The sequence below is a fragment of the Ranitomeya imitator genome, chromosome 8 (genome assembly GCF_032444005.1).
Source record: "Ranitomeya imitator isolate aRanImi1 chromosome 8, aRanImi1.pri, whole genome shotgun sequence".
NCBI lineage: Eukaryota > Metazoa > Chordata > Amphibia > Anura > Dendrobatidae > Ranitomeya > Ranitomeya imitator.
Window position 1 is genome coordinate 183100148 of NC_091289.1, and position 13873 is coordinate 183114020.

Genomic DNA, 13873 nt, shown 5'->3' on the forward strand with positions numbered 1-13873 from the left:
AAGTCCCCCGTAGGGATATTAAACAGCCGGTAACCCCAGTTACACAGTGAGACCCCCTCTTTTATGCAGCTATAAAGGGGCCTACAGTGGCGTAACTACCGTGGTTGCAGCGGTCGCCACTGCGACGGGGCCCGGCAGATCAGAGGCACCCTACACCATGTTGCAGTGCAGGAGATCCCTCCCGCATGGCAACAGTCCGAGGCGTATCTAGGGCAGTGGCGTATCTGGGGGGGGGGGCAGGGCGCAGCCAGCAGGGGGGCGCAGTCGGCCACCTAATGTGGCGGTCCGCAGCGTCTCCCCCGGCGGCTGCATTCTGCCGCCCCCGCACTGGGAGTCAGCTGTTCTCTGCGCCGACTGTCAAGCTGACAGCCGGCACAGAGAAGCTGCAGAGCGCCGACTCCCAACGTGTTAATAGGGAAAATGTGAATTTGGGTGGAAAATATTTTGGCATGGTGGGGGGGGCCCCATTTGAAAGTTTGCAACGGGGCCCATAACTTTGTAGTTACGCCACTGGGGGCCTATATTTACAGGTATAGAAATTCTAAAGGGGGTCTCTGAGGATAGCAAATAATGTTCATTTTATCTCAGTTATCTAAAGGTTACAGCCATGTTCATAAATCCGCACTTATACATGTGTCCATAGAGTTTATATACTGAATCTATAGAGTTCTATGCAAATGTTCCTACAAGCAGCAGTGTACCTTGTAGGGTGGGTTTAGGATGCAAAATCCCCATTAACCTTAATGGGATTGCCAACTTTGACCAGACAATTCCAAATGACCTACAAACGTGCAGAGAAGTAATGGTGACGGTGCCAGAGATGGCGGCTGCTGCCTAAAGACAATCACATTCTTTAGGATATGCTGAAAAAAAGAGCATGGACCGCACCTCCAAAAATCATACAATGATCTAATGCCGCTAGGGAAAAATATATATGATTGATATGTAATATATATAATTGAACATGAGGTTCTTAGTTTAACATTCTGATCAGAGTGTATGAAGCCCTTTGCCATGTCACAGGGAACCTCGTAGTGGGTCCTACCGACCACCGCCACAGTGACAAGTCACCAGCAGGGCAGACGGCCTGGTGCCCCACAGCACCCATGTTGCAAGACTGAGTCCCCATCCTGGGCTCATCTTGGTATATATGTCTCCCATCCTGGGCTCATCCTGGTATATATGTCTCCCATCCTGGGCTCATCCTGGTATATATGTCTCCCATCCTGGGCTCATCCTGGTATATATGTCCCCCATCCTGGGCTCATCCTGGTATATATGTCCCCCATCCTGGGCTCATCCTGGTATATATGTCCCCCATCCTGGGCTCATCCTGGTACATATGTCTCCCATCCTGGGCTCATCCTGGTATATATGTCTCCCATCCTGGGCTCATCCTGGTATAAATGTCCCCCATCCTGGGCTCATCCTGGTATATATGTCCCCCCATCCTGGGCTCATCCTGGTATATATGTCTCCCATCCTGGGCTCATCCTGGTATATATGTCTCCCATCCTGGGCTCATCCTGGTATATATGTCCCCCATCCTGGGCTCATCCTGGTATATATGTCTCCCATCCTGGGCTCATCCTGGTATATATGTCTCCCATCCTGGGCTCATTCTGGTATATATGTCCCCATCCTGGGCTCATCCTGGTATATATGTCTCCCATCCTGGGCTCATCCTGGTATATATGTCCCCCATCCTGGGCTCATCCTGGTATAAATGTCCCCCATCCTGGGCTCATCCTGGTATAAATGTTCCCCATCCTGGGCTCATCCTGGTATATATGTCCCCCATCCTGGGCTCATCCTGGTATAAATGTTCCCCATCCTGGGCTCATCCTGGTATATATGTCCCCCATCCTGGGCTCATTCTGGTATATATGTCCCCCATCCTGGGCTCATTCTGGGCTCCTTTCTTGTGTGTGTGTTCTCCATCCTGGGCCCTTTCTGCTATATCTTTTCCCCATTATGCTTCTGAATAGAAAAATATATCTATTTTACTCACCATCCAAAAATATAGTCATGTGAATATAGCAATCTGGTAATTTACATTCAAGAAAATGTCATCTTTGAGCCAGACTCTGTACAGTAAGTAATGTAATGCCTGCACGCAGTGACTTCTTAGAGTATTCCTCAATGTCATGCATGACATTGTACCTGAGGAAGACTCTAAGAAGTCGAAACCGGTTGTATTCTAGTTTGAAATTAAAATCATCCCTGAATCAGAATCTCGAGTTCCATCATCATCATCCTTCAGGAGCGCGCGTTTCTGGGAAAAACATTAGTTGCTTCATAACAGTGCCGTGCACTTTGTTTTCTCCCACCAGACATTTTTCACAGCCTGAAGAGGAAAAAGAAACATCCAACATACGACTACAAAAGAAATGTTATGACAGAAATGAATAAGAAAAGTCTTTCAAGTATCTTTGATGTGACATTTCTGTCGTTCTTTGTTGCGAACCCCCCTCCAAAAACCTCTCTGTGCATAAAGCCTTATACAGCCGGCACTAAAAGACCCCAGTAAATCTCTCTGCAGGGTGCAAACTGTCGGATAACTTGATACTTTTATATCTGTAGTAAGATGATGAGATACAATGAAAGAGAAGTGAGACAAGCTACAAACAGTAATGAGGTTTATTGTGGCAGTATAGGTGGGGGTGACTGTACAGGGGCATAGGGGGGCTTTACATATGGCAGTTTGGAGCTGTAGTGGGGGGGGAGACGCTCTTATCACTCTCCTCCAGCCGCACTCATTGACATCTCCGTCTTACCCTCTCCTGTGGTTTGTGGACGGAGCCAGAGATGAGTGACAGTACAGGAGCCCGAGATCCGGCCATGGGCTCCGCTGATCTCCGCAGTCCACCTCTCCGGGGAGACGGCGAGAACATTAGTCCTTATGTACAGAGTCCTTATCTCCAAGTGTGCAGAGTCCATAACATCCTCAGTCTTCTCTCCGTCACGCCTCTTCAGCCGTCGCATCAATTCCAGCATATGTGAAATTCTCAAATAAAGCCATGTTCACATAGGCCTGAAAGAGACGAATATGAGATGTGATGGGGTCACTGATCTCCTCCTATCACAGCGGGCACTGGGCGAAGCCCAGCATGTCTACACCGGCCATGATAGACCCCCAAACTGCTCTCCTTTAATCACACCTTCTGGCAAAATTCCTTGCACCCTTATTTCTTTCTTTGCTAGAAATACTTATACCTGAGCTGAAATGTAGGTGTAATATGCTAATTATCTAGTGATGAACGACTGCACTGCAGAGAGATAGGATCGCCGAATATTCAGCCTGCATTTCCCAGGTCCAAAATTTTGCGGAGTTATAATGCTGCCAGATTCTTTTCATTTACCCACTCCATCCTTCTCAGTCTTACCTTCCTGGCCTCCAACATGCGGATGAGCTGCAAGGATATCTGGGTAAAAGGAGGCCGCTCATAGGGACGATCCCTCCAGCACTGACGCATCAGCTCATACCTGAAACCAACATACATCATCATATAGGACCCCCACCCACAGCAGCACCTGGGGGGACAAGCGGTGCCGTGTCGTCACTTACACTTCGTCGTCGCAGTTCCGGGGTTTTTCCATCCTGTAGCCCTGCGGTAATTTTTCATAGAGTTCCGCACAGGTCATTCCACAGTATGGCGTCCCACCTGGAAACATATATGACAGACGGTTAGAAATGTGCTGGTTCTTATAGCATTGTAGCAGCGGAGGGTCCAACATCGAAGCTACGACCCCCAATGACCAGAAATTCTTACATTCTGGAATGAGGTTTTCAAAATTGGACATCCCCTTTAATTCTCTGGACTTTATAATCATAGGTACGTTTTTAAAGGAAATGTCTCGTGTATGTGATTTATTACTACATTTATTAGATTTCCTTTAGTAGAAGAGAAATAAGTTTGTTTAGGTTTTAAAACACTTGTACTTTTTTAAACCTTCTCTATTGGCGGCCATATTGGAGACCCACACGTCCCGTCTGTATGGAGAGTGCAGCAGCAGAGTCATAGATTAATATGATCAAACAAACAAGGCAGCACTCTGTAGCGCTATAGCATGCAAACATGAAATATGAACATTTTTATATTTCTACTGCAATAATGCAATTCAATTTTCATATTTCATGTATGCATGCTACAGCGCTACAGAGTGCTGCCTTGTTTGATTGTATATGAGTTGGTGACTCTAGGTTCAGCACCTGTTCACACCTAGTTCATGTTTGAATGTGACGGTCAGTTTTTTGATTTGTATGCATTGGCCTTCTGACTGAGCACTCCACCCCTTAGCTTCAGGCGTTTTTAATCACAACAGGATCACTACCCCTCCACAGAGACAGAGATTGTAGTCTAGGAGAGAATCCACATTAGGTTCTCAAGAGAGGATTGGCATTAAGTTAGGTCCTGGAAACGAGAATCGCCTTAACGCGGCTTCCAGGTACACATGAATTGGCCAATTTGTGCACTACGCTTTCTCAATTTTTCATATTTCTACTGCAATAATGCAATTCAATTTTCATATTTCATGTTTGCATGCTATAGTGCTACAGAGTGCTGCCTTGTTTGTTTGATTGTATATGAGTTGGTGACTCTAGGTAAGCACTTGTTTACACTTAGTTCAGGTTTAGATGTGACTGTCATTTTTTTTTATTTTTAGATTAATATGATGTCCATAATGTGATGTGAACAGGAGCAGGGAGCGGCAGGGGATCATCTGTAGACAGGATCTTATCTGTGTGTAGAGTGATACTTTCCTGCCTCAAACTTCCCCAACCTGTGCTGATAATGAGATAACTCTGCTTCTTCTGTCCCAGTCTATAAAGCTTAGCTGATTTGCAAATTGCAGAAAACAGGAACTGTCTCTATATTTATCAGTGTGAAAACTATTTTACCTATATTATGTCAGCTTTTTTGTTTTATAATATGTAAATTTGTAAAATAATCTTCTGTTTATAAAACAAACTGATTTCAATATTCTGTAATTTTAGAATTTTATCATCTCCCTCAAGATGAAACAAAGAAAAGATTCTTCACTTACCTAAACTGACAATCTCCCAGAGGAGGACGCCGAAGGACCAGCTGTTATGGTAAAGCGAGAAACACGCATTATAGACCTGATGAAATAGCTCCGACCACAGTGTGAACACTTCTATATTGGCACTTACACATCACTCTTTGTAGTATACACACTGTAATTGAGGGACTCGATGGCCATCCATCGCACCGGGAGGCGACCCTGAGGAGTGGAAACCATCGTTAGTAGAAGGAACAAATTAAACTAGCATCTAGTTATTGCATCACTGTGTGCAGCTGTGGATGGAAAAACTCCCATTACCCTTTACACCTGATACTGTCCGGTCACCTAATGTAAGAAATGTAACATATTCCCTGGATTATAGAATAGATAAACTGTTAGGAGATTTCTGTGCAACCAGCAGAATAGTGAGTGCAGCTCTGGAGTATAATACAGGATGTAACTAAGGATCAGTAATGTAATGTATGTACACAGTGACCGCACCAGCAGAATAGTGAGTGCAGCTCTGGGGTATAATACAGGATGTAACTCAGGATCAGTACAGGATCAGTAATGTAATGTATGTACACAGTGACTGCACCAGCAGAATAGTGAGTGCAGCTCTGGGGTATAATACAGGATGTAACTCAGGATCAGTAATGTAATGTATGTACACAGTGACCGCACCAGCAGAATAGTGAGTGCAGCTCTGGGGTATAATACAGGATGTAACTCAGGATCAGTAATGTAATGTATGTACACAGTGACTGCACCAGCAGAATAGTGAGTGCAGCTCTGGGGTATAATACAGGATGTAACTCAGGATCAGTAATGTAATGTATGTACACAGTGACTGCACCAGCAGAATAGTGAGTGCAGCTCTGGAGAATAATGCAGGATGTAACTCAGGATCAGTAATGTAATGTATGTACACAGTGACTGCACCAGCAGAATAGTGAGTACAGCTCTGGGGTATAATACAGGATGTAACTCAGGATCGGTAATGTAATGTATGTACACAGTGACTGCACCAGCAGAATAGTGAGTGCAGGTCTGGAGCATGATACAGGATGTAACTCAGGATCAGTAACGTAATGTATGTACACAGTGACTGCACCAGCAGAATAGTGAGTGCAGCTCTGGGGTGTAATACAGGATGTAACTCAGGATCAGTAATGTAATGTATGTACACAGTGACTGCACCAGCAGAATAGTGAGTACAGCTCTGGGGTATAATACAGGATGTAACTCAGGATCGGTAATGTAATGTATGCATCCAGTGACTGCACCAGCAGAATAGTGAGTGCAGGTCTGGAGCATGATACAGGATGTAACTCAGGATCAGTAACGTAATGTATGTACACAGTGACTGCACCAGCAGAATAGTGAGTGCAGCTCTGGAGTATAATACAGGATGTAACTCAGGATAAGTACAGGATAAGTAATGTAATTTTTACTATATTACTAATATAACCGGCAGTTGCATTTGTTTATACGTTTTCTTATGGTTCTACATCAGTACAGCAGTTTACATCACTTACCATCGTCTTCTTCACATAAACCTCTTCTCCTCTTGACAGCCCAAAATCTGCAATCTTAGCAGCCATATTTTCCCCAACAAGAACGTTTCTGGCAGCTAGATCTCTATGAATAAACTACGAAGACAACAAAGATAAAGTACAGACATAACCACTTATCTATAGCACCGTTCATCCTGCTCTCCTGGTGCATGAACATCATTTCAGACCAACAGGATAGTGACATTCACACAAGCAAATGGCATAAGAGAATGGGCAGGGAGGAATGTAACTGTATTATACAGCACGTTCAGTGTCGTGCAGGGTCTGTGGAAAGCTGGGTGACATGTCCTATGGGCTCCCATTAGTGGTGGTCTCCCAGCCATCGCTGCTGACAAGGACAACAACCATCATCATCTCACCTGCTTCTCGCTCAGGTACTGCATGCCTTTTGCTACATCTGAGGCAAACTGCAGGAGCTGCTGGGAGGTCAGGGTGGACGCCGTCCCGTGCTCCTTGGCGAAGGCAGGATCCGTCTCCAGGACTCGGCTTTTTCGTAAGTAGTCCAGCAGGTTCCCAAATGGGGCAAATTCAGTGGCGATATAGAGGTATCCTACAAGACGGGGAGCAAAGCATCAGTACAGAAGAATGAATGGCTGAGATCAGTTTTCAGCCTTTGGATTTTTCTATTCACTTTGACCATAAATCTCAACTAAAAACTGATGGGGAAAAAGATGGCGACAAGATTCTCTGCACCGTAATATGGCGCAGAGGGCAGGATGGCGGCTGCCGCTGCAGGCATGCGTTACCTCTGTTCTCACAAGCTCCCAGCAGGTTGATGATATTGGGGTGATGTCCCAGTTTACATAGGACTTCCAGCTCTCCGGCAAAGTCTCTGTGGTCGTTCTCCGATGCAAATTCTGAAAAAAAGGACAGTAAAATTAAATTGAGTCAACAGATTTTACTTGATAAAAAAAATAGTTTGGTCTTTGTGTTTGTATTGTAACCACAGAATTCTGAGTGCAGCTCTGGATGTGACTAATGCATAAGATAAAATAGAACAGCCGAATACTGGATGTAGTTCTTGACATGAAATATACTTCAGACATAATGTAACTGTAAAATACTGGATTCAGCTCCGGATGTGACTAATGCATTAGACATGATGTAACAGCAGAATTCTGAGTGCAGCTCTGGATGTGACTAATGCATTAGATATGATATCACTGTAGAATTCTGAGTTCAGCTCTAGATGTGACTAGTGCATACTATAACAGGCTACTGAGCGCAGCTTAGAATGTAATTAATACATAGGACATGATGTAACAGCAGAATACTGGAGTCAGCTCCAGATGTGACTATCACGTAAGACATAATATAGCAGAATACTAAGTGCAGCTGTCAGTGTAACTAATGCATATAACAAGATGTAACAGCAGAATACTGAGTACAGCTCTGGGTGTAAGTAATGCATACTATAACAGATTACCGAGTGCAGCTCTGAATGTAATGAATGCATAGGACATGATGTTACAGCAGAATACTGGACTCAGCCCTGGATGTGACTAATGCATTGGATATGACGTAACAGCAGAATATTGAGTTCAGCTCTGGAGCATAAGAGCTAATGCAATCTCGCTCCGTAGAGGATAATTATAAGTATATATTATAAAATTGTTTTTAAAGGGGAATGTACATTGTGGCTCCATGGGTTTCTGTACATGCCAAGTCCCCTGATCCTCATCATGTGGATGTAAGAATCCCGTCTTCTCCCGGACACATTGTTGATCCACAGTCCGGAATTTCTGGTAATCACTTCCTTACCTTTGAGCATCTTGATGGCAGCGTTCATCCGTACTCCATCTTTTTTGATCATGGCCTTAATGACTTGACCAAAGTTCCCTTCTCCTATCACATCTTCAAACTTGATGTCGGCCCAGTCCAGGATGGGGTATGAGAAGGGCTCAGTCTGGGGTCTCGGTCGCCGGGTGAGGGTCAGCGTCCCCGAACTGAACTGCAGGATGGTTTCTTCTCCCTTAGAAGTGAATGATTCACAAGTGTCATCATCAGCGATAGGTCTCAATATGAGATCAGTAAAGCTATTGCCCTCTGTTATCAGCCAGTTTTGTGAATCATGTTTCCGGATTCTTTTGTGAGATACAAACTTGTTTGATATTTTTGCTATTGTTACAGTTTGGTCAAATCTTAAATGGAAAACAACTCTAAAGTCTGTCATTCAGAAAACATTTCCACTGTGGAAATTAATTGTATCCATTGTTCTCTGTTTTCAGCCATTTTAAACCAGGAAGAGCGCTGAAAACAATCTACTGTTCTCTGGTATCTGCCATTACTAGTGTTATCGCCAACGCTGAGAATCTAGAGGTAAAATACATCCGTATGTGACTGATATCAGCTGTTATAACGCTCCTCCACTGTTATAATCTCCAGTTGGTTAATATTTTAGCTGGAGTGGAAAAATAAAGCCACTGTATAAGCTGCTCCCTAGTGGACAAATATGGAAATACTTTTATATTTTGGGAAACTTCTCTCTTTCCATGGGTCTAGCCTAAACCTCCTGGTCCTCCAAGACAAAATCAGTTACTATTCATAATACTCATTTCGTATGAGACATTTGACCCATTTGGCGTGACTATGGCCGTGCTCTCTATTTGGCAGCTGTCCGTAATGACCCAGTAAATGTGACGTCGGAGGGGCTACTTACCGATCCGGAATTATACGTGAACATTCTCCTGCGATGGAAAAAATTCTTTTTGATGCAGAAAAGAGCGAGAAGTGCGACAATAATGGTGAAACACGTGACGGACACAGAGCCGATGATCGCCAGGATAAGCTGCTGTCCAGAACTGGAGGCTTTGAAACTCCGGACCTCCTCACTGGTGGCCATGACGGGGGGCTCTGCGGAGATAAGGGGCATTTACTGCAAAATTACTAAACAGAAACACAGACTGCGGAGAGGAGATGAGGGCCGTGTAAGCGACTGGTGCAGAAAAAATGACTGGTATATCATTTATTTTAATAGTAATATTTAATAAATAATAGATGTTTTAAATACATTGTTAGATTATGTTATTATTATGTTATAACTAGAAGTAGTAATGTTGTGATTGTCACTGATATCATTATATTTCGTTTGTGAATATTAATAATGACACAAGAATCAGTAATAGTAATTAAAAGTCCTTCTGTTCTTGAGAAAGGAGAAGAGAGGATTTTTAATAATAAGTAAACTGCAACGTTGCTTGTCAATTGGTTACATTAAATAAGATGAGACAAACCCTTTAATGTTATTAGCACTAACAGTATATTTAATATTAGCATCAATATAAGTATCCGTATTAATATCAGTCACCATATTTTTGGTCCAAGTGCGATCAGACAAAAAATTGGATTGCACTCGGACCAATGTTATTCTATGGGGCCATGAACATGTCTGATGATTGATTCGGTCTGTGGGAGAAAAAAATTGCAACATGCATGATTTGCATCCGATATTCGGATCACACTCAGCCATGCAAATGAATGAGTTTGTGGAAATCATCAGACTGCACTTAGATGACATCTGAGTGCAGACTGATTTCCACAGACAGAGAGAATGGAGGAGATGGAGAAATTGTTTTTTTTCCATCTTCTCCTCATCCAAGAATCTTGGTACATGTGTGGTGTTTTAACTGATGAAGGAGTCTGAGAACTCCAAAACGCATTGAATAAAGCCACGACCTATATGACATACGTCTGGACTTTTACTATTCAGAAGCACCGAGTGAATTCACGTCTACCCATTTTTTTCTTTTCAGTTGGTCATCATTACACCTGTGGATCTGCTGCAGCGAATGCATCATAAGCCATAAACTGGCTCCATCTGGTGAGTAAAATCTTATTGTGTCTAACCATCTGAATCTCAGATAAGACCCTATTTTTGCACTATTTCTCCAACAGTATTCATCCAAGACTCTTATCACACCCCTGATCACACTCCTGATCACATATCACACCCCTGATCACACCCCTGATCACATACCACACCCCTGATCACACTCCTGATCACATATCACACTACTGATCACATACCACACCCCTGATCACACTCCTGATCACATATCACACTCCTGATCACACTCCTGATCACATATCACACTCCTGATCACATATCACACTACTGATCACACCCCTAATCACCCCTGATCACATATCACACCCCTGATCACGCTCCTGATCACACTCCTGATCACATATCACACCCCTGATCACATATCACACCCCTGATCACGCTCCTGATCACACTCCTGATTACATATCACACTCCTGATCACATATCACACTTCTGATCACACCCCTGATCACACCTCTGATCACATATAACACTCCTGATCACACTCCTGATCACACTCCTGATCACACCCCTGATCACACCCCTCATCACACTCCTGATCACATCCCTGATCACACCTCTGATCACACCCCTGATCACACTCCCGATCACACTCCTGATCACACTCCTGATCACACACCTGATCACATATCACACTCCTGATCACATCCCTGATCACCCCCCTGATCACACTCCCGATCACACTCCTGATCACACTCCTGATCACACGCTTGATCACATCCCTGATCACATCCCTGATGACACTCCTGATCATCACATATAACATCCCTGATCACACTCCTGATCACATATCACACTCCTGATCACATATCACACTACTGATCACACCCCTAATCACACCCCTGATCACATATCACACCCCTGATCACGCTCCTGATCACACTCCTGATCACATAGCACACCCCTGATCACATATCACACCCCTGATCACGCTCCTGATCACACTCCTGATTACATATCACACTCCTGATCACATATCACACTTCTGATCACACCCCTGATCACACCTCTGATCACATATAACACTCCTGATCACACTCCTGATCACACTCCTGATCACACCCCTGATCACACCCCTCATCACACTCCTGATCACACTCCTGATCACATCCCTGATCACACCCTTGATCACACCCCTGATCACACTCCCGATCACACTCCCGATCACACTCCTGATCACACTCCTGATCACACACCTGATCACATTTCACACTCCTGATCACATCCCTGATCACCCCCCTGATCACACTCCCGATCACACTCCTGATCACACTCCTGATCACACGCCTGATCACACGCCTGATCACATCCCTGATCACATCCCTGATGACACTCCTGATCATCACATATAACATCCCTGATCACACTCCTGTTCACATATCACACTCCTGATCACATATCACACTACTGATCACACCCCTAATCACACCCCTGATCACATATCACACCCCTGATCATGCTCCTGTTCACACTCCTGATTACATATCACACTCCTGATCACATATCACACTTCTGATCACACCCCTGATCACACCCCTGATCACACCTCTGATCACATATAACACTCCTGATCACACTCCTGATCACACTCCTGATCACACTCCTGATCACACCCCTGATCACACCCCTGATCACACCCCTCATCACACCCCTGATCACACCCCTGATCACACTCCCGATCACACTCCTGATCACACTCCTGATCACACACCTGATCACATATCACACTCCTGATCACATCCCTGATCACCCCCCTGATCACACTCCCGATCACACTCCCGATCACACTCCTGATCACACTCCTGATCACATCCCTGATCACATCCCTGATGACACTCCTGATCATCACATATAACATCCCTGATCACACTCCTGATCACATATCAAACTCCTGATCACATATCACTCTCCTGATCACATCCCTGATCACGTCCCTGATCAGGTCCATGATCACACCCCTGATCACACTCCTGATCACACCACTAATCACACCCCTGGTCACACCCATGATCAGAGTATGATTTACATAACCTGCCTGATTCTCTCAAATGAAATATGTGACCGTCTGCATCTGCTTTTGCAGTAGCATTGGTGTTAGTTGTATTAATGCCAGTAATACTTGTGGTAGTAACAGAAATATTAATAGTATTAATGCATCTATTAGTAATACAACCAGACAGCATAATTACCGTCGCTGTATGTTGCTGCCGTCACAATGCGGCTCCATTCTCCGGGAACTCTGGAGTTCGCTCGGACCCTGAACTGGTACAGGGTGCTGGTGTTCAGGCCGCTGATGATGTGCCAGGTCTGGTTATGGCCCTCCGTGTCTGCCCACTGCTGCCCCCCGGGAGCCCCCAGCCTCCGGCTCTCCACCGTATATTTAATGATCCCCCCATTAGGATCATCAGGGGGAGACCAGATCAGCTTCACGCTCTCCCTGGACAGCGGGTCGGCATGGACATCCTTGGGGGGTGATGGACCTGTGGACACAATAGATGTAGTAGATAAATGGGAAGAAAGCAAAGAACCTACAGGAAAAGCTGAGGATGATGACTCCATGGTCTCAAAAAAATCACCTATTACTCACAGCTGAGAGTTTGTTACAGTGTCTCAATGAAGGCAAGAGCCAGCACTTTGTACAAGACCTGGATGCCTAGAGATTTGTGCTCAACTCAGAGAAGACTGTCTAGAATGATACAATGTAACATAAACTCTTCTATGAAAGGAGATTACAGAGTTGCAGATCTTTTCACTATATATACACACACACACACACACACACACACACACACACACACACACACACACACACACACACTTTGGAAAATAAGTAGTTGATCCACTGACCATTTTGCAGGTTATCCCATTTACAAAGAATGGAGAGGTCTATAAATTTTATTGTAGGTACACTTTAGCTGTGAGACACAGAATCTAAAAATAAAATCCAGAGAATCACATTGAATGATTTTTACGTGTTTAACGCAGTGTATCAAATACTTATTTCTCATATATATATAAACAACAGAATATAACTCCAAGTAAATCAAACTGTCCACTTAGGAAGCAACACTGTTTGACAATCAATTTCACATGCTGTGGTGCAAATGGAATAGACAACAGATGGAAATTATTGGCAATTATCAAGACACCCTCAATAAAGGAGTGGTTCTGCAGGTGGGGACCACAGACCACATCTCAGTACCAATGCTTTCTGGCTGATGTTTTGGTCACTTTTGAATGTTGGTTGTGCTTTCACACTCGTGGTAGCATGAGATGGACTCTACAACCCACACAAGTGGCTCAGGTAGTGCAGCTCATCCAGGATGGCACATCAATGCGAGCTGTGGCAAGAAGGTTTGCTGTGTCTGTCAGCGTAGTGTCCAGAGGATGGAGGCGCTACCAGGAGACATGCCAGTACACT

The 13873-nt window shown here is 44.4% G+C and overlaps 1 protein-coding gene across 1 annotated transcript in view; it reads right to left on the reverse strand.

The window, feature by feature from the left end:
- Positions 1–2622: 2622 nt before the first annotated feature.
- TIE1 (tyrosine kinase with immunoglobulin like and EGF like domains 1) overlaps positions 2623–13873 on the reverse strand; it is a 37481-nt gene continuing 26230 nt past the window's right edge. The window contains exons 13-23 of the mRNA XM_069738079.1: positions 12642–12932; positions 9265–9458; positions 8367–8577; positions 7352–7462; positions 6965–7155; positions 6567–6680; positions 5177–5247; positions 5050–5090; positions 3569–3665; positions 3387–3486; positions 2623–3034 (exon numbers count right to left, since the gene is read on the reverse strand). Coding sequence (XP_069594180.1) covers positions 2963–3034; positions 3387–3486; positions 3569–3665; positions 5050–5090; positions 5177–5247; positions 6567–6680; positions 6965–7155; positions 7352–7462; positions 8367–8577; positions 9265–9458; positions 12642–12932 — 1493 coding nt within the window. The 3' untranslated portion in view covers positions 2623–2962. The remainder of the gene's footprint in view (positions 3035–3386; positions 3487–3568; positions 3666–5049; positions 5091–5176; positions 5248–6566; positions 6681–6964; positions 7156–7351; positions 7463–8366; positions 8578–9264; positions 9459–12641; positions 12933–13873) is intronic.